This window comes from Drosophila bipectinata, chromosome 4 (genome assembly GCF_030179905.1).
Source record: "Drosophila bipectinata strain 14024-0381.07 chromosome 4, DbipHiC1v2, whole genome shotgun sequence".
NCBI lineage: Eukaryota > Metazoa > Arthropoda > Insecta > Diptera > Drosophilidae > Drosophila > Drosophila bipectinata.
In genome coordinates this window covers 3,174,760-3,195,054 of record NC_091740.1, presented here as the reverse complement: position 1 = coordinate 3,195,054, position 20,295 = coordinate 3,174,760, and the positions used below count along the sequence as shown (strand labels likewise).

The 20,295-nt window shown below is 43.8% G+C and overlaps 1 protein-coding gene across 1 annotated transcript; it reads left to right on the top strand.

Moving 5' to 3' along the window:
* Window positions 1–2,717: 2,717 nt before the first annotated feature.
* LOC122322175 (uncharacterized) lies at window positions 2,718–20,057 on the top strand. Its single transcript, XM_043213647.1, has 6 exons — window positions 2,718–2,813; window positions 4,064–4,768; window positions 4,884–5,308; window positions 5,459–6,899; window positions 6,999–8,674; window positions 19,889–20,057. Exons 1-6 carry the CDS (start codon window positions 2,718–2,720, stop codon window positions 20,055–20,057), a joined length of 4,512 nt encoding a protein of 1,503 aa, XP_043069582.1.
* The last annotated feature ends 238 nt before the right edge of the window (window positions 20,058–20,295 follow it).

Genomic DNA, 20,295 nt, shown 5'->3' with positions numbered 1-20,295 from the left:
ACTTATAAACTTACCTAGCCTAACAAATCGTAGGACAATGCTCGGTGTAGTTTTTCTGCATTACCAAATTATGGGGGATGTAGATAGCCAGCATTTACTAACACGCTTAAATTTAAACATTTCTAATAGAAAGACTAGAAACTTTAGTCCTCTATTCCTTAGCCATTGTAGTTCGACATATGTACAGCACGACCCTTTTAGGGTCTTATGTTCAAACTGCAAGGGTCTCTACTCCATAACATCTCTTTTCTGTCCTTCAAATATAAAGTATAGAATTTCAAATTTCGTTACTAGCTCCTCCTAGCTGAATAAATTACAATAAGCTTAACATATACTAATTAATCGTTCTTCGACCGCCTCTCGGTCGTCTGGGCCTCTAAGCTTTATGATGAATACAGGAATGCTAGCTGATGCTCAAACTGATGCACAAGCCATATCAAAAATTCTAAAAGACCGCAAAAAAAAAAAAAAAAAATATGATCGATCATGGCTCTGAGGAAACTTTAATTACCAAGCCTGCCACTCAGTTACTAAGACTTCCACGTCACCGAGTCACAGCTCAAAGATCATTACAGATCACCTTGATCAGTGATACCTCAAAGAACACCTATAGACTTCGTTACACTGTTTTAAGCTCTATAGGCTCATGTACGGACCTTCAATTTCACCATCTGGTGCGAAGCGCATATGTCTTCAACTCGATAACCGATCATTTACCAAAAAGCAATGTCAACGTGGACACTTGTCAACATCTTAATTATACTTGGCCAATTCCAGTTTATTCTCCAAATCAACCTATTGCTCAATTCACTCAATTAGGTTGTATCATGTTTGGCCATAGAAATGAAACAAGAGCAAATGTGGCAACTATTCGATGCTATTAATCTGGATACTCTGGTAAAGGGATTGTTCGATCTCGATCAAATCAGCTCTGACAGGAAGTACACAGCAAAAAAACAATGGTCTCAGCATGTACTCTCCCACACCACGCCGTGGTAAAGGAGGACAGCCCGACAACCAAAGTACGTGTAGTATACGATGCATCATGTACCACATCGAACGGAAAATCCCTTAATGGCATATTATGCATCGGCCCACCGCTACAAAATGATTAAGGAGAAGTCATCATGAAATAGAGGCTCCACGTTACGTGTTTGCAGCAAATATCCAACAGATATTTCGATGTATTACCATGCACCAGGATGACAATGCGGGACGGCCCGTTACAATACAGTCAATTCTTCAATTCCGTTGTGAAGAATTCCTGCAGCATTTATTCCGACCAAAAATTGAAAAGTTTAAAATTCCCCAATGGCCGGTCTGGTGACCAATTGAACCACAGTCAAAACAACTAAACGCTTTTTGTGACAGCTCCTCGCAAGCATACGACGCCTTTGATTACCTTCGAATACAATATCAAACCGGGAGAGTGAGCACGGCCCTATTGGCAGAACGGAGTCGAGTCACACCAACTAAGTGAATAACAATTCCTCAAATCGAACTCTCTGAAGCAGTGTTGGGTACAAACACATTTTTCATCCAGCAGATTTTCCATGTCCGTTAATTTCTGGACTTTTGCATCCATTATACATATTAGATTAAAGAATATCCGACACGTTGGAAGACTTTCGTCTTTAACCGAATTGACAAAATTTTGGACGAAGTACTTTGAAAAAAGTACTACAGCCCATTGGCGACATGTACCTTCGGGAGAAAACCCAGCCGATTGCGCTTCAAGGGGTCACGCCTCACCAGCTAGCCAGTGGAAGTTAAGTATCGGTGGCCTATGAACACTTATTCTCATCCCCCTGACCGTCCTTACGAAGAAAGAAGACAACCTGACGTTGGTTGGCACGTGTTTGTTCTGTACGACTCATGACTCTTATTCATGATATAACAAATTTTTATTCGTTATGGCTCACGTCGAATGGTATCTGCATAACTTACGCCACCCGCAAGGACTTTGTAATGTGGGCGCAATTCGAGTCGCAGAACTACGAGAATTACAGAAAGTAGCTTAGTTAGACGACTTTGGGATTATGCAAATCAAAGGAAGACTAAAGAACGCCCAACAACTGTCCCAAGCACAGAAAGCTTCGATCATTTCACCCAAAACGCATTATCTTACTGACCTCGTGATCAGAAATCACAGGACTATCTACTTAAAATGTCTTCTGGGCTTTTTAACGTTTAATTGAACGTAGAGGTTTGTGCAAGTAATTTCATCGGAGCAGTCAACTCTCTTCGCATCTGGCAAAAGGAGTTTCCAAATCCTAGTTTCCTAGTTTTGAGGGTCTGTGGGGGGCTTTACGTTTACAGTCCCCCACAATTAGGGAACTAGGATTTTGAAACTTAAAAAATTAAGTTAAAATAATTTAATTAAGCCCGTTAAAATTTATCTGTATCGTTCCTGCAAACCCACTACCAAGACCAATCCAATGTGCTCATTCCGATCGAATCATGTTTAAACTCACGTCCACTCTGTCCCTTATCACCAGATCCAAACGATCTGTCCCCACTTACTTTATTGGAGTCAAGTCCATAAACGCACGCTTCGTCGACGGTCAACGGCTACTAAGACAATTTTGGCATCGATGGAGCGCAGACGGGCTCTTACATCTACAAGTACGTCCGAAATGGCGCCAAGAACGAACCAATCTCAAATTGATGATTAAGTTGTGATCAAGGATGACCGGCACCCCCCACACGAATGAAAGATGGGTCGAATAACCGATTTACATCCTGGAGAAGATGGACTAGTTCGCGATGACTTACTGAAGACCTCTGGAACCTATAAAAGATCGCTGTCCAAGGTATGTCCATTGCCAATATTAATCTACACTACGACGAAATCTGAGGAAGTTCAAGATCAATATAAGGAATATCATGCTGATCCCAGCATTCCAGGGGCGTCCCCCTTTGTACAGAAGTTTTTTAAGAAGAGTCGTAGAGAAAGGAAGGCGATCGCAGTAGTGATGAAAAATAGGGTAAAAACCACGAGAGATTCCAGCTGACCCATTCAGAAATAAACCTTTAGTAATTAGCAAGTAAATGAATGAATGAAGTCCATTAAATTAAATCCATTGAACTCTGGCTAGAAGTTTGGTTTGGTTGGTTCTCAGCGCACAGTGGGACAGATGGTATTCGCCGCGAGCAACAAAAAATTTAAGCGATACAATTCTGGCACTGTTATTAATTACTTCCAATTGATTACAGTCGTAATGTTATATAATCAATGGTCTTCGAGGATTTGAATGCCTATATGAGAATCTTGAGGATATGGGTACCACTAATAAGATCGCCGGCTGCATCATTATCTAGGTGCTTCTTCAAATGTTGGACCCAGCTACCCAGGCTAAGTGAGAGGAGAGACAAAATTCCTCAAGCTCAGACGCCATCCCTACTGGGGAGTCTCTGGCAAAGTGTCTGGAGCAGCAATGCAAGACGTTGAAAGCTATGGATGTGGCCGCTGCCCCTTATGAATGGAGTTAGTGGACAGGCCGCAAAATTGGGTGGAATGTCGGGTCAAACAGCAACCGCTGTTTCAGTGTATAGCTTATTTATTAGTGTTACGATAGATAGCAAAACTGCTCCCGCGGCATCCGGCAACGCCGAAGTTGCAGAACCGATAGTTTAAGCGGGTGTTGAATCTCTGTTAACTCAGCCGGTAACCATGTGCCTAAGCTTTCTTTTCTATTTGACACTCGAGGGAAGCGGACGAAAAGTGAGGACATATTAATATTTAAGTTTGATTATGAATTGTACAACCTTTAATTTACTAGGAATTTAAAGTGCTGCTATCGCAGAGTAGTTACCGACTGTACCACTGTTAGCCCTTGCTGCCCCGTTATAAATGAAGAAAACAATAAACAATTATCAACAATTATATACACGGGCGTCTTTACTCGGGCGGCGCTAAAAAACTTCGAATCCCCGCAACATTTCTTTAAATTCTTTTCCGGTGTATTCTTGGAGAATACTTGAATCAGAGAGCGAAATCAACATGGAGATGCCTACTGGATCCGGTCCAGGCTCCTGATAGGTCTCAATAATTGCAAACTAGGGCGCGTGCTTCGCACCAAGGAAGGCGCAACAGAAGAACCGATCGCTGAGAAGATTGATGGCGACATGCTTCCTCTGTGAAGTGGAGGACGAGCACGTGACAGTTGGCTGCATCGGCGCCGACTGCGTGAGCATGTGCCATCCTAAGTGTGCTGCTCTAGAGGATGGCGGTGTAGGATGGATCTGTGCAGAGTGTAACGTAGACGTCCATGCACAGAACTCGACGTTGATCAGGACAGAAAAGCTGACCAGCCTGACGGCTGGGGACAACTACCAGAGTTACTCAGGTGGCGACCAAATGAGGATCGGAACTGATAACGTCAACGAGGCCTCGAAGGAAGCGCAGGACCTGCAGACGGAGCTAAGGTTGTTGGAGGAAGAAGATCAGTTGCTGCAGGTGCGACAACAACTTCTACATAGGCGAAAGGCGCTCATGGGCAAGCTCCCAAGGGAGAGGCTATCGGAGACTGGCCACGCAGAAAAGATGCCTGGAGCATCTAGTACACGGTACCAGAATGCTGAAACGGATACAATTGGCGAAGTTGCCGTTCTGGAAGGAAACGGCAGTACGCAGAGAGCCCACGCTGGGCCCCCATGGCTCTTTTCTACCAGTGGGGAGGACAACTCAGCTGCTAGGGTCACTAAACCTATGGGCAGGCCATCTTACGAACAATTGACAGCGAGGAAGACTAACGTGGCTGAGTTGGTGAAGTTTTCCGGAAGGCCGGAGGACTGGCCCTTATTCATCGCAACGTACATAGCCGCGACATTCAAAAGACAAAAAGGCGGAAGGGAGATATTTGACAACCTTATATGAACAGACGACGGAGCTATGCGGATTCACGGATGCCGAGAACCTAATGCGACTTCGGCATGCGTTGGAAGGACCAGCCAAGAACGCGGTACAAAGTCTAATGCTGCATGCGGACTGTGTTCCGCAGATAATCGCCACGCTACGAATGCGATTTGGTCGACCCGAAATTATCATTGACTTGTTAGTGACAAGGATTAAACAATTTCCTCAAGTGAGGGAGAATAAGCTTGAAATGCTTGTTGACTTCTCGGTGGAGGTGCAAAATGTTTGTGCTACGATGAAAGCCTCCAAGTTGGACCAGTACTTAAACAATCCAGCGCTCACGCAGGAGCTAGTGAGCAAGTTGCCATCGATGGTGCAGACGTTTTGGGACAAGGGACAAGGGGGACAAGGGACAAGACGAATGCACAAGGCCTCTCTAACAGTGTGTACGTAGGCAAAGTTTAGTACGTGGCTATCGCAGATGGCAGAAAGAGCGAGCCATGTGATAGTCCCAAGCTCGCCGTCAAGAACGGAGAGAAGGGGCACGGTACATACACACACTGTGCGCCAAGGCGGTCGGCTGTGCACCCGCAATTGCAGAATCCTGCAGGAGTGTCCAGCATTCCTGGAAATGACGACCCGCGATCGCTGGAATGCTACTCGACGGTGTGGCTTGTGCTGGAGATGTTTCCAGAGCCACAAGGTGGAAAGATGCGGCGTTCCCCTTCCTTGCGGAATAGATGGATGCCTAGAACGCCATCATCCCCTGTTGCATCGCGGCAGCACGGCTCCCGTCCAAGCCAGGTGCCATGCACACCGACAAGAAGGTGTGGAAATGCTATTCAGGGTATTGCCAGTGACTTTGTATGGAAATGGTAGGCAAGTCAACACGTATGCCTTCATCGACGACGGGTCATCTCTAACCTTGATCGACGCCCCATTGCTAGAAGACCTTGGAGTGAAGGGACAACCGCAGCCTCTATGTATGCAGTGGACTGCCGGCATGCACCGGTATGAGGACACCTCGGTCAGACTCGACTTAAGGATCTCCGGCATTGGCCAAACGAAGCTATATGATCTTCGCGACGTTCACTCGGTCCAGTCTCTTGATCTCCCGTCACAGTCGTTAGATATAACCCACCTGAAAGCACAGCACACACACCTTCAACATCTACCACTGTCCGGATACGACTCAGCACAGCCCAGGCTCCTGATAGGTCTCAATAATTGCAAACTAGGGCGCGTGCTTCGCACCAAGGAAGGCGCAACAGAAGAACCGATCGCTGAGAAGACCCGCCTGGGGTGGACGATCAAAGGAAGAAGCTCCAACAGTGTGGGTGATGACATAACCCCAAACTACCACGTGTTTCACATATGTGCATGTGAAGCTGACGAGAACAAGGAGATCTTGCGCCTGCTTGAGCAGTGCATGTGGTCGGACGGCGGCCCTAGACCGGAGATGAATAGCAAGAGCGTATCCAATGATGACCAGTTGGCTATACAGCAGCTGGAGAAGAACACGAAGCGTATAAATGGCCGATTTAAAACAGGTCTGCTTTGGAGGTATAAAGATGACAAGCTGCCGGATAGTTTACCGACAGCCCTAAAGCGGGCACGATGCCTGTACCAGAAACTGACTCGCGAGCCGGAGCTTGCGAAGGGAATTCGCCGACAGCTAGATGAGTACGTGAAGAAAGGATATGCACGGCCCATTACGTCGGAAGAAGCTGAGGAAAAGCCATATTGGTATCTACCTATCTTTCCCGTGCTAAACGTCAACAAGCCAGGAAAGCTTCGCATAGTCTGGGATGCGGCTGCGAAGACGGAAGGGATCTCGCTGAACACAATGCTGCTGAAGGGACCTGACCAACTAGCGCAGTTGGTACCAACACTTCACAGGTTTAGAGAGAAACGTATTGCTATCGGCGGCGATATCGCTGAGATGTTTCATCAGGTCAGGATACACACAGAAGATCAGAGATACCAACGCTTTGTATTTATAGACCCATACACACAACGGAGAGAGAACTACGCCATGCAGGTAATGACGTTTGGGGCTAGTTGCTCCCCCAGCTGTGCCCAGTACGTGAAGAACAGAAATGCAGAGTCGTTCAAGAAGGAATACCCATGAGCTGTTAAGTCCATACTGGAGAATCACTATGTAGACGACTCCAGCAGCGTCGACACGGAGAAAGAAGCTATAAGCCTCGCGCGTCAGGTCCACTACATTCATCTTCAGGGCGGATTCCTCATTCGAAACTGGGTATCGAATTCCAGAGATGTATTAAGCGCACTCGGCGAAGGAGCATCCACGCTAGTGAGACTAGACGAAACAACGGATGGACAGACCGAGAAGGTGCTGGGAATGTGGTGGGACACGAAAGAAGATCTCATCCGCTACCGTAAATCCCCACGATATCACCATAAAGAACTTCTCCAAGGAAGGCAACGACCCACCAAACGAGAGTTTCTCAGTGTGTTGATGTCTATATATGATCCTTTAGGGCTCATATCCTTCTACGTGATGTATGCAAAAATAATATTTCAGGAAATATGGCGAAATGGATGTACCTGGGATGACCCCATACCTGAGACAGAATGGATTAAATGGAAGCGATGGCTTCGGTATATCCCGGACGTTGAGAAAATGACCATCCCAAGATGCCACATGAAGGAGTCGCTGATGGATTCAGAAGTGGAGATGCACACCTTCGTGGACGCAAGCGAGAATGGATTTGCCGCCGTGAGTTATATACGATTTCAAAATGAGGCAGGTATCCACTGCAGTCTACTGGGCAGCAAAACCAAGGTAGCCCCTCTAAGACCGACATCCATACCAAGGCTTGAACTCATGGGAGCAGTGCTTGGAGCGAGGTTGGCTCTGGAACTTTCACTTGGCGCGAAGCTGAGCACACGGACTTTCTGGACCGACTCGAGGACCGTGCTGAGTTGGCTGCGATCGGACCAGAGGAAGTACAAACAATTTGTAGCATTCCGTGTGATCAAGATTCCTCGGAAGGAGAGGGTACCTTCCTCCGAGAACGTGGCGGACGACGCCACTAAGTGGAACAAAGGACCTGATTTCAACCGAGAAAGTCGTCGGTTGAATGGGCCGAGATTTCTTTGGCAAGAGAGGCAATTTTGGCCGCTGACCGAGGCGGAAGAAGGAGACGAGTCAGGAATGGAATTGAAGGCGCAATTCATCGGCGTATGTGACGGATTCACAGACATTGGACGCGCGACCCTCATAGACTCCGAGCGGTTTTCAATCTGGACCCGTCTGCTATGGAGTACCGCGAGAACGGTATGGTGTATGAGGCGATGGAAGGCCAAGGCTCTACAACGATCGGACATCGAAAATCAGCCATCACAAGAAGATACCAGGGTCGCGGAGAGTCTTCTGTGGTCGTACGCTCAGGCGGAGTACTACCAGACGGAGATACGGTTAATTTTACAAGGAAAACCATTGAAGAAAAATAACCTACTATACAAGCTGGGACCGTATATGGATTCCGATGGAGTATTAAAGCTGGATGAACGTGCCAAGATGATCAAGGGAAGCGACCGCGTCGTACTCCCCTGCGGCAGCCACATTACGCAGCTTATCATAAAGGAATATCACCGAAGATTTCTTCACGCTAACCACGAGACGGTAGTCAACGAACTACGACAAAGATTTTGGATACCAAAGCTGAGGTCCACCCTTGTTCGGATACGACGCTCCTGCCAGCAGTGCAAGAACCAACAGGCGGCTCCCAAACCATGCCCCGTTATAAATGAAGAAAACAATAAACAATTATCAACAATGTTAAACAGGTGTGCGATTTGCCCACCATAGCATTATAGAAAATTTGACCACTTTTTCTTAACAAAAAAAGATTTGTTCAAGTTTAAAGAATGGAAAAAATTCTAAAAGCATAGCATTCACACAATTTTTAATGTTGCATTCCAGAATTGACTATAGATAGTGCCACTGCGAAATCTCCCTGAAAATAAATGAAAATGGCAAGAAAAAAAACTTTAAAATAATACCACACACATATACACAAAATACTAAATAATAGACCGACGCTATTTAAGTTTTTCGAAAAAAATACTGTAATTTCTTCAACAAATCCACGATAATGATTTGGTTATCCACAACACTATATGATTTAAGTTCTGCCCCACTGTCCAGCCTCCCCCTTAAAACACGACCCCCACCACCCGATCATCCCAAAATTGTTCCACCTAATTATTTTTTTGGTTAATAAAAACAAAAAATAGAAAAAAAAGGGATAGTTTTCTAAACGAATGTATTTATGTGCTGGCGCTTTGTTGTTTGGCCTCCTATAACCTTACTTATAAACATGAATAAACATGCATAAGCATGAAAGAGGGAGAGCAATTAAACCATTGCTAAATAGAAATATGCTCGGTAAAAATTTGATATCTTGAAAAATCTTTACTACTGCAGGTTTTTATACCCTTGCAAAGGGTATTTAAATTTATTTTAATTTAATTCCATAAGTGTGCAACGCAGTGAAGGAGACATCTTCCACCTTATAAAGTATATAAATTCTTGATAGGGATCACCTCCTGAGTTGATATGATAATGTTCGTCTTTCCGTCCGTCCGTCTTTGTGTCTGTCTGTTTCTACGCGAACTAGTCTCTCAGTTGCACACACCCTTCTTTCCTTTGCACGCAGTATATAATTCGGAACGGCCGAGATCGACCGACTATATCCTATAGCTGCCATATAACTGATTGATCGGAAATGATCCAACTTGGTAGGTTGGATTATCTGACCAAAACACGAAAGTCAGGTAATTTCCGATCGTTCAGTTATATTACAACTTTAGGATATAAACGGCCGATCCTTATGAAATTTGGCATGTCGTAATGTTTTGTCAAAAATAGTTCTTAAATTTAAACTCTATAACTCTGAAAACATCAAGAACTCCTGATCAAGAATATGTATACTTTATAGGGTTGGAGATGTCTCCTTCACTGCGTTGTACACTGTTAGACAAAATTATAATACCCTCTGCAAGTGTATAAATGTAATATAACAAATAATATAATTTCTTCCGTCATTTCACCCAGTAACGAATACTCGAATTTCCTTAGGGCAGCAAGTTAAAAAGTTAGAGAAATCAAAATTCGTATTCGCTGGCTTCGAAACGCTAGCACATTATATGTGCTTTGTGGTTAGTGATAGAATCTAGGGACTTTTTTTAGATTTTGTATTGTAAAAAACTGGTTGTAATATTATATTCCCATGATATAAAGATCGCCCAACTACATCCGATGTTTGCGATATATATGCGTTTTTAACTGCAAAGGTATATCAACTTTTTATCAGCTTATCCGCTTTTATCGGGCTCCGCCCAAAGTTAGCTTTTCTTTTTTGTTTTATAAATAAGGAAGAGCCTGTTTTTATTATTTTGTAAGTTTGTAAGGCACCTTGTAAACCAGGGAAGATTTTTTGAAACAAAAGGATATTTCCATGGCACACATGAGTCAAAAAATTTGTCAAAGTATCTAAAATTGTTCTAGAGTGACATTTACATCACTGCACGCCAGAATATCGGACCAATCAAATGTGTCGATACGGCTATTAAGTTTGTGAGTCTCAGCTTTAAGGAAACAGTGAATCCTTTTTACCACGCATTGTAACTTCTAATCGATACCAGAAATGGTTTCGATTGAAACGTCAAGCGTGGGGGATATGGATCCTCTGGGGTTGAAAGGGGAAAAGCTCTGAAAAGAGTGGTACCATCAGGATCAGATACAAAACATAAGTCCAATAGTCGTCCTAACGAATTTCTAACGTGGTTAATTTGACATGTCAAACATGCCCGCGGTGAAGTCATTAAAGGGATATTAAAGTCGCCCACACCTACGAGCTGGTCACGATCAGTCATAAGATTAAAAACGGATTGAAAGGCGGAAAAATGCTGCTAATATGAGGGCGGTTCGGACGAAGGAGGTATATATGAACATGTAATGTATAAAGATTGTCTACCGAAATAAGGATTCCACCCCCCTCGCTGAGGTCGATTCCGTCTAAAAGTGGTGTACTGGAAAAACTTCGGAGCTAAAGATCTCCGGCTTTAACCAAGTTTTTCGTAAGGCTATAATATGGGATGCAAAGAAAGAACTATCCGAATGTAGTTTGGGGAGTTTGCTACGTAGCCACCTAGTATTCTGGTAATAGGTATGTGATAGGTAGGTAAGTTTTGGTGACGATACTAGTATTTTGGGTTAGTGGACGAAGAAGAGATGGAAAGTTGGTCAGTGGTTCTAATGTGGGGAAGTTTGACTCCCACTGGTTTTAAAACTTTTTTTTTCACGGAACTAGGCTTATGTTCTTGGACGAAAATGTTCTCTGGCCAAAAACTAGGTTAACAAATCGTCTTGAACATCAGAGCACGCGCCCACGAATCTTGAAAGAAGAAGTGCGCCTTACCTAATTATATTTTAATTTCGCTATGTCCTCCACCTTTATATCGGCTTTTGTTTTGGCTTTGAAATAAGCCGAGATATCAATCTCTGAAGTATCAGGGGCAAGCCGAAAACAAATATATGTTTCGATGGAGGAATCACCTGTAAGGGTTTTGGTGTCGCAAGTACGAAACTTGCAGCATCAGTCGGTGCCGGTGGTCCGAACTGTGGAATACCCTGTGTTATCACTTGAAGGGATACCACGGAGGACATATCAGACAATTGCTCATTTTTTTTGAGAAATTCGAAAAGCGAATTGTTCTCCGTTCTAGCCCTTGGGGTGGCCAAAGATATGAGCGGCTGCATTATTGACGGCTGAGGAGGCTGTGGCGGATCACAAACAGCGGATTTTTTAAGCTTAGGGGACTCAGTTTGCAGATAAAGGCCGCTAAACTGAGTGTCAAGCGCACAGAGCTGGTTATTTATTTTACGAAAACCAGTGATCAACTCTTTAAATCCATTCTTAGTCTGTCTCATGAACGACCTCATTTCGATTTGGACAACACGACCATTTTCAAAACAATAGTGTAGACCAGTCCCCGAGCAAGGAAATTTGAATGCGAAGTTATTTTTTCTTTGTAGGACACTTTTTGCTCTTGGATTTCGTTTTTCACTGCGAGTATACCCAGATCCCGGTAGATGTTTTCGTTGCGAACATACCAAGGTGACCCAGTGATAGTTGTGATTGCTGCTGTTCCCCCACAGCTGGGAGCCATACCTCCAGATTGACTTTAGCACAGAATCGTCGAGTAGTACCTTGTAGTCCAGGTATAGTGGCGATCGTAAGCTTGTGTTTTAGTTTGAAGTGCATCTTCTTGCATTCGATGTGCTTACTCCTGGTTAGTCGTTTATCAAGGTGAACGCCAAGGTACGTTACTTTGTTGCCTTGAGAGATCTGCATACCGTTTAGTGAAAGCGGCGGGCATGTTTGTCTATTAAGATAAACGTTACATCTTTTCGCATTTGATCATTTATTTTACTGCGCCAGTTGGACAGTCAGATAATCCTTTCCAATATTCTAAGATGACTAGCGAGAATAAGTATAACGGTACGTCGGTAAATGTTGACGTTGTTAGTTGTTCATTTGAAAGAATATCCGCAGTCGAAAAAAAATCTATAGACAAGGGCCGAGAGCGGTTCCTTGTGGAACTACAGCTTCGATTCCATTTCACTGCCCTATTGTAGAGGTATGAGTCCATTAAGCCAAACTCGGTCGAAAGCTACGTCGAGATACGTCGGGAAAAATAGCGCTACAGTATTCTTCGGAAGCTACATTGGTGTGCCGGGATAATATTGCAAGCTTCCAGAGTTAACAAGCACTTTTCAAACAATTTAGACAAACAAAATAGAAGGCCTATTGGTCTGTATAATGACGGAATTGTGTGGTCTTTTCCAGACCACACATCCAGTCCATTTTCTTCCTGTTGGTGTTGGCCTGGTCGAGTGATGGGGTTGCTTCCTAAAGGCGTTGCTTTGAAGCTGGTGATCTGCCAATCACGACGCGTGCGCCTCTTTTCTCGCACAAGCTTTTATAGTAATGTGTAGTAATAGTATTTGTGTCGGTCTACTTCCTCCCCATGAGGAGTAGAGATTTTAGCTGCCGCAACGAGTAGCTCTTCCAGGCCGCAGTATAGTCGATGTCCGATTCCATTATAAACTCCGGGGCGAGTTCTATGTGGGCACTCACGTACTTTTTGTATTTTAGCCAGTTCTTTTTTGGCGTCGGTTACTTCTAGGCTTTGAAGAAGAAGAAGCGTTAGAAGCACAGGCGAGTGGTCTGATGATAAGTCCGAGACTGCTTTGGCACTTATTAGATTTCGAGGTATGTTTTTTTTGCGAGGTATGCAAAATCAATAAGGTCTGGGAGCTTTCGTGAGTCTGTTGTCCAGTATGTGGGACTTCCAGGGGAAACGTAGTCCAGTTTATTTTTCACATTTATAATTTAACACATTTATAATCGATACGTATATGAACTACCGAACTGAGTGGACGTGCCTTGTCCGAGCTCCGGGAAAACTGTACCATAATACAGCTAATCAAAAAACTGGGGTAACCCAATATAAGCGAAAAGACGCTGAACTACAATTTACTAAAAGCGACAGGCAAGCTTTTTATAACAGTTGTGATGTGCTTAACCAAAACTAGTGCATTGTTCAAAAAAAAAAAGTAAGAGCCACGCAATGAGCTCATTGAGCAACGATCAAAAGAACGAGCGTAGAAGTTCAGTGAACCAAAGAAACGGCTTCGACTGCTACTTTTCAACCCGCGATACCGAATTGGAAAAATCGGCGATTAAGAGCAACTTGGCATTACTGACCGCTGAAAGCCAAAGGACACGGTCTTGCACACTTTTCTCACTCTAACTCCCGCGTCATAGAGTTCGCAGTGTTAAACCCCCCCTCCAATATCGGAAACAAATTTCGCACCAACAACTAGCAGCGCTACAACTTCTGCAACAACAGCGAAAACCTCTTCAACTCAAAGTACCGCGACGTCAACGACTACAACGAGTACAAAAACAACAACCACGGAAAGTGCCAAAGCGGCAACGGCCACACAGACTGGAATGGATCGTTACATCCAAATTAAGCGCAAGCTTAGGAAAAAAGCTTGAGTGCCCTGGTCAACAAAATTGCGTCGTTGATCGCGATCGGTGACAACTTTCATGCTGTTCCGCTTATCAAAGGGAACATCCATGAAACAAAGGTGCAAACCAAGTCTGAAGAGCACTTCCGAATCGTGTCCAAATATCTGGACACTGTACAGAAAAACTATTACACGTACCAGCTGAAAAGCAGTAAGGGCCTACAAGTGGTAGTAAAGGGAATAGAACCTGATGTTACCGCCGCGGAAATAAAAACCGCCCTTAAAGAAAACGACTTCGCCGCCAAGAATGTTGTTAACATTATAAATAAGGATAAAAAGCCACAACACCTCTTCAAGGTCGAGCTCGAGCCAGAAAGCAGGTCGCTGAAGAAGAACGAAGTCCACCCAATCTACAAACGGCAATATCTTTTGCATCGGAAAATCACTGTTGAAGAGCCACATAAACGCAACGGTCCAGTGCAATGCACTAATTGTCAAGAGTATGGACGCACAAGTCTGTGTAGTCTGCGGGGACGCCCACAACTCCACTAACTGCACTACAAACAAGGACAGTACCGTGAAGAAATGTGGAAAATGCGGAGGCAACCATACGGCAAACTATAGAGGATGTATGGTGTATAAGGAGCTAAAGAGTCGCATGCGTCAAGCGACCGCAACGCGCAACCAAAATCCACAGAATGCGTACATTGCGTCAAAAACTACGCCAGACGCCTTCTTCGCCAAAGCTGCGAGATCCTCATTCGGTCCACTAAACACCACCAACGGCTTCTCCTATGCCGATGCCCTACGATCTGGAAGGGAAATTCCAATTCAGCCTAACTCTCAAAGCGCTCAACAGGCCTCAGAACAGCCACACAGCAAAACGGAAACTAAGATACTTCCCCCTAAAAAAGTATGATGGAGCTTATGTCATTCATAAAAACGATCATGCAAACGCTTGTTCAAAACCAGAACATGGTGATACAGCTGCTCGTAGCACAACGGTTTAAATAATCTATTCAGGCGCTACGAATATCAATGTGGAACGCCAATGGTGTCTCACGGTATAAACTAGAATTGTCACAATTCTTGACCGAAAACCATATTGACGTTATGCTACTGGTGGTATGCTAGTATGCTGGTATGCTACTATGCATCTTACATGCAAATACAACTTTCATTTAAGAGGCTACACAAACTACCGCACAGATCATCCAGATGGGAAAGCCCACGGCGGAACTGGAGTTCTAGTCAGAGAACGCATTAAACACCATTTTCACAAAAGGTTTGCAACAAACTTCTTGCAGGCCACATCGATACAAATTTAGTCAAGCAACGGAATCCTTTCAATCGCTGCCGTTTACTGCCCTCCTCGCTTCTCAATCTCGGAAGGACAATTTATGGACTTCTACAATTCACTTGGGGATCGATTTATAGCCGCAGGAGACTACAACGCCAAACATACGCACTGGGGATCACGTCTAGTGACTCCCAAAGGAAGACTATTGTACAATGCAATTATAAATGTGAAAAATAAACTGGACTACGTTTCCCCTGGAAGTCCCACATACTGGCCAACAGACTCACGAAAGCTCCCAGACCTTATTGATTTTGCAGTGACAAAAAACATACCTCGCAATCTAATAAGTGCCAAAGCAGTCTCGGACTTATTATCAGACCACTCGCCTGTGCTTCTAACGCTTCTTCAAAGCTCAGAAATAACCGAACACCCCTTCAGCCTGACGACGCCAAAAACGAACTGGCTAAAATACAAAAAGTACGTGAGTGCCCACATAGAACTCGCCCCGGAATTTAACATGGAATCTGACATAGACTACACTACGAGCGCCCTGGAAGTAGTACTCGTTGAGGCAGCTAAAATCTCTACTCCTCATGGAAAAGAAGTAGACCGAAACAAATACTTCAAATCTAATCAGCAAATCGAACAGCTCGTGCGAGAAAAGAGGCGCACGCGTCGTGATTGGCAAAACAGCGGATCATCAGCTTCAAAAGAACCCCTTAAGGAAGCAACCCAATCACTCGACCAGGCTCTTCACCAACAGGAAGAAAATGCACAGCTGAGGTACATCCAGAATCTCTCGCCAACAAGCACAAAGTACCCCCTGTGGAGGGCCCACCCAAATCTTAGCGCCCCAATTGAAACGACCACCCCGATAAAAAACTCTTCTGGATGCTGGGCTCGCAGCGACGAAGACCGAGCTGAAACATTCGCCACACATCTCCAAAGTGTCTTCCAGCCTAACCCAGCCTCAAATTCATTCCTCCTGCCAGAAATTCAGCCAGAGTCCTTCCCTCAGCCAGCCGCACCTTCATTCCGGCCGAACGAAATCGAAAAAGTTATAAGAGGGCTAAAACCAAAAAAGGCTCCCGGTGTTGACCTATTGACCCCAAAGATGCTGATCGAACTTCCAAAATGCGCTATAGAGGTCGTCTACAAACTATTTAATGGAATCATTAATTTTGGCTATTTCCCAAAAAAGTGGAAGAAATCCATCATTATAATGATACCGAAGCCTGGAAAAGACCACACAATTCCGTTATCATACAGACCAATAAGCCTTCTATCTTGTTTGTCTAAACTGTTTGAAAAATGCTTGTTAACTCGCATAATACCACATCTGGAAGCTTGCAATATAATTCCGGCACACCAATTTGGCTTTCGAAGAAACCATGGAACCATCGAACAAGTGAACAGATTAACATCTGAAATACGCTCATCCTTCGAACAGCGAGAATACTGCAGCGCTATTTTCCTCGACGTATCTCATACTTTCGACCGAGTTTGGCTCATCGGACTCATGCACAAAATTAAAACGTATTTGCCAACATACACCCACAAGCTACTGGAATCATACCTCTACAATAGGGTATTCTCAGTGAGATGCAACGCAGCTACTTCGGGCGACTCCACCATCAAAGCTGGAGTTCCACAAGGAAGCGCACTCGGCCCGTGTCTATATGTTTTGTATACTGCGGATATTCCTACGAGCGCACAACTAACAACCTCAACGTTCGCCGACGATACCGCTATCCTTAGTCGCTCCAGATGCCCAACGCAGGCAACAACCCAACTGGCTAATCATCTCACAATAGTGGAAAGGTCGCTGTCCGACTGGCGCATTAAAATAAACGAACAAAAGTGTAAACATATAACGTTTACTCTTAATAGACAAAAATGCCCTCCACTTTTACTAAACGGTATGCAGATCCCTGAAGCTAACGACATAACGTACCTTGGCGTTCACCTTGATAGACGACTTACCTGGCGCAAGCACATCGAATGCAAAAAGGTGCCCCTAAAACTGAAAGCCAGCAGCCTCCACTGGATCATAAACTCACGATCGCCACTGTGCCTTGACTACAAGTTATTACTGTACAATTTAGTCCTAAAGCCAATCTGGACGTATGGCTCCCAGCTGTGGGGGAACGCGAGCAGCAGCAACATAGACATCCTTCAGCGCGCACAATCAAAAATCTTGAGAACTATCACAGGGGCACCTTGGTATGTTCGCAACGAAAACATCCACCGGCATCTGGGCATCCTCGCAGTGAAAGACGAAATCCAGAAGCAAAAAAAGTCATACAAAGAAAAACTGTCTTCGCACCCAAATTTTCTCGCTGGGGGATTGACTCGGGTTTCTAGCGTATCCCGCCTTAGACGCAACGACCTCCCAACCCAGCAATCGATTTTAAGGGCCGTCTTACTCCGTATCAGTCAATATGACTGTTAGTTAAGTTAAAAATATAAGATTTGATACACCTCTTGTTAGTCTCGCAAAGAGAAGATTCAAGAAATAAAAGCAACGTTAAAAAAAAAAAAAAACGAAAAAATAATAATTTAATTGTAAAATATCCTTCCTTTTGAAGTCACCAGACGTGATCCTCATTACGTATGTTTGGCGTTGTAGTCTCCCCAAATGAATTGTAGAAGTCCATAAATTGTCCTTTCGAGATTGAGAAACGAGGAGGGCAGTAAACAGCATCGATTGAAAGGATTCCGTTGCTTGACTGAATTTGTATCGATGTGGCCTGCAAGAAGTTTGTTGCAAACCTTTTGTGAAAATGGTGTTTAATGCGTTCTCTGATTAAAACTCCAGTTCCGCCGTGGACTTTCCCATCTGGATGATCTCTGCGGCAGATTGTGTAGGCTCTTATTTGAAAGTAAGATGCGCTTCCATAAGTAGCATACCGTCTAAGACAATTAGAAGTGTTTGCATGGTCGTTTTCATGAATGACATAAGCTGCATCAAACTTTATTGGTTTTTGGTGCATTGCAATGGACCGTTGCGTTTATGTGGCTCTTTAACAGTGATGCTCTGATGCAAAAGATATTGCAGCTTATAAATTGGGTGAACTTCATTCTATTTCAGCGACCTACTTTCTGGGTCGAGCACGACCTTGAAGATGGGTTGTGGGTTTTAGCGTTGTTTAAAATGTTAATAATATTCTTGGCGGCCAAGCCCTTTTCTTTAAGGGCAATTTTTATTTCCTCGGCAGTAACATCGGGTTCGATTCTCTTTACTACCACTTGTTGGCGCTTGCTGCTTTTCAGCTGCTTTCTTTTTGCTAACTAGTACTTTTTACTACTACTACTACACTAAAACTGCTTTTAAGTAGTTTTCTTTGCATTGTCAAGATTTTTGGACACGATTCGGAAGTTCTGTTTAGTCTTTTGCATCTATGTTTTATGTTCCTTTTGATAAGCGGAACAACATAAAAGTTGTAACCGTTCCCCATCAACGCCACAATTCGGTTGACCAGAGCATTTGATGTTTTCTAAAGAAAGAATGATACAGAATGGTGTCTTGCGCTGGTCGGTTTTCAAAAGTAGGGCAAATCTGTTACTACTGGATCTAACTGGTTCTTCGTCGATCTTCTGGACGCGGTTAATTTTTGTTTTATTTCCTGCCAAATTAGTCTGCGGGCTAAGCTTGCGCTTTATTTGAATGAAGCGATATATTCCAGTCTGTGTATTCGGGTCCGCTTTGTCGAAGTTGTTGATTTTGTACTCGATGACGTCACGGTATTTTGAATTGCCGTGGTTGACGCCGTGATTGCAGAAATTGTAGCACTGCTTTGTGTTGGTCCCAAATTTGTTTCCGCCATTGGAGGGGGTGTGTTACACTGCGAACTCTATGACGCGGGAGTTAGAGTGAGAAAAGTGGGTGTGCAAGACCGTGTCCTTTGGCTTTCAGCGGTCAGTAATGCCAAGTTGCTCTTAATCGCCTATTTTTCCAATTCAGTATCGCGGGTTGAAAAGTAGCAGTCGAAGACGTTTCTTTGGTTCACTGAGCTCCTACGCTTGTTCTTTTGACCGTTGCGCAATGAGCTCATTACGTGGAATTTATTTATTTAAAAACAACTATACACTAGTTTTTGTTTTAACACATCACTACTGTTAGATAAAGCTTGTTTATTTATCTTAATAGATTATGGTTCAGTCTTTTCGTTTGTATTGGCTTACTCCAGGTTTCCGGTTTGGTTAACTGCGATTATTTTGCAGGTTTCCCGGAGCTCATCTCGGAGCAAAGCACGTCCGCTCAGTTCGGTTGTTCGATTAAACTTTATTTAAATTTAATTTTGTTTCGATTGAAATATTTTTTTAGTTTAAAAAATATTTAAAACAAAAAAATCCATTTTACCGTTAACTAAATTCACGTTTATTCAAAACCTACAAAAATAATGTTGCATAACCTTAGGAGTCTGCTTCAATTTGATTTTTAAAATTGGTGCGAAAATAATACGTGGTAATATTATAAATATATCAATTATATATAATTATTTAGGGGGAAAAAAATTTCAAGTTGATATCTGTATGGGAAGTATTTTTGGCCTAAGTCTACATTCTACCCAGTCTGCTCACTCAACTCCCGCGTCATAGAGTTCGCAGTGTAAGACACCCCCTGCAATGACCGAAAAAAATTTCGGACCAACAGCAAGCAGTGCTACAATTTCTGCAACAACGGCGTCAACCACGGCAATTCAAAATACCGCGACGTCAACGACTACATCGAGTACAAAAACAACAACTTTGGAAAGTGTCAAAGTGGACCCGGCCACACAGACTGGAACATATCGCTTCATTCAAATAAAGCACAAGCTTAGCCCGCAGACTAGAAGATCGACGAATAACTAGTCAGATCCAGTAGTAACAGATTCGCCCTACTGGCGGAGGTTGAGGAAAACCGATCAGCGCAAGACACGGCAAAAAACCGCCGCCCCTCCATTCTATATCATTCTATCTATAGAAAACATCAAATGCTATAGTCAACCGAATTGTGGCGTTGATCGGGAATGGTTACAACTTTCATGTTGTCCCGCTTATCAAATGGAACATACAAAA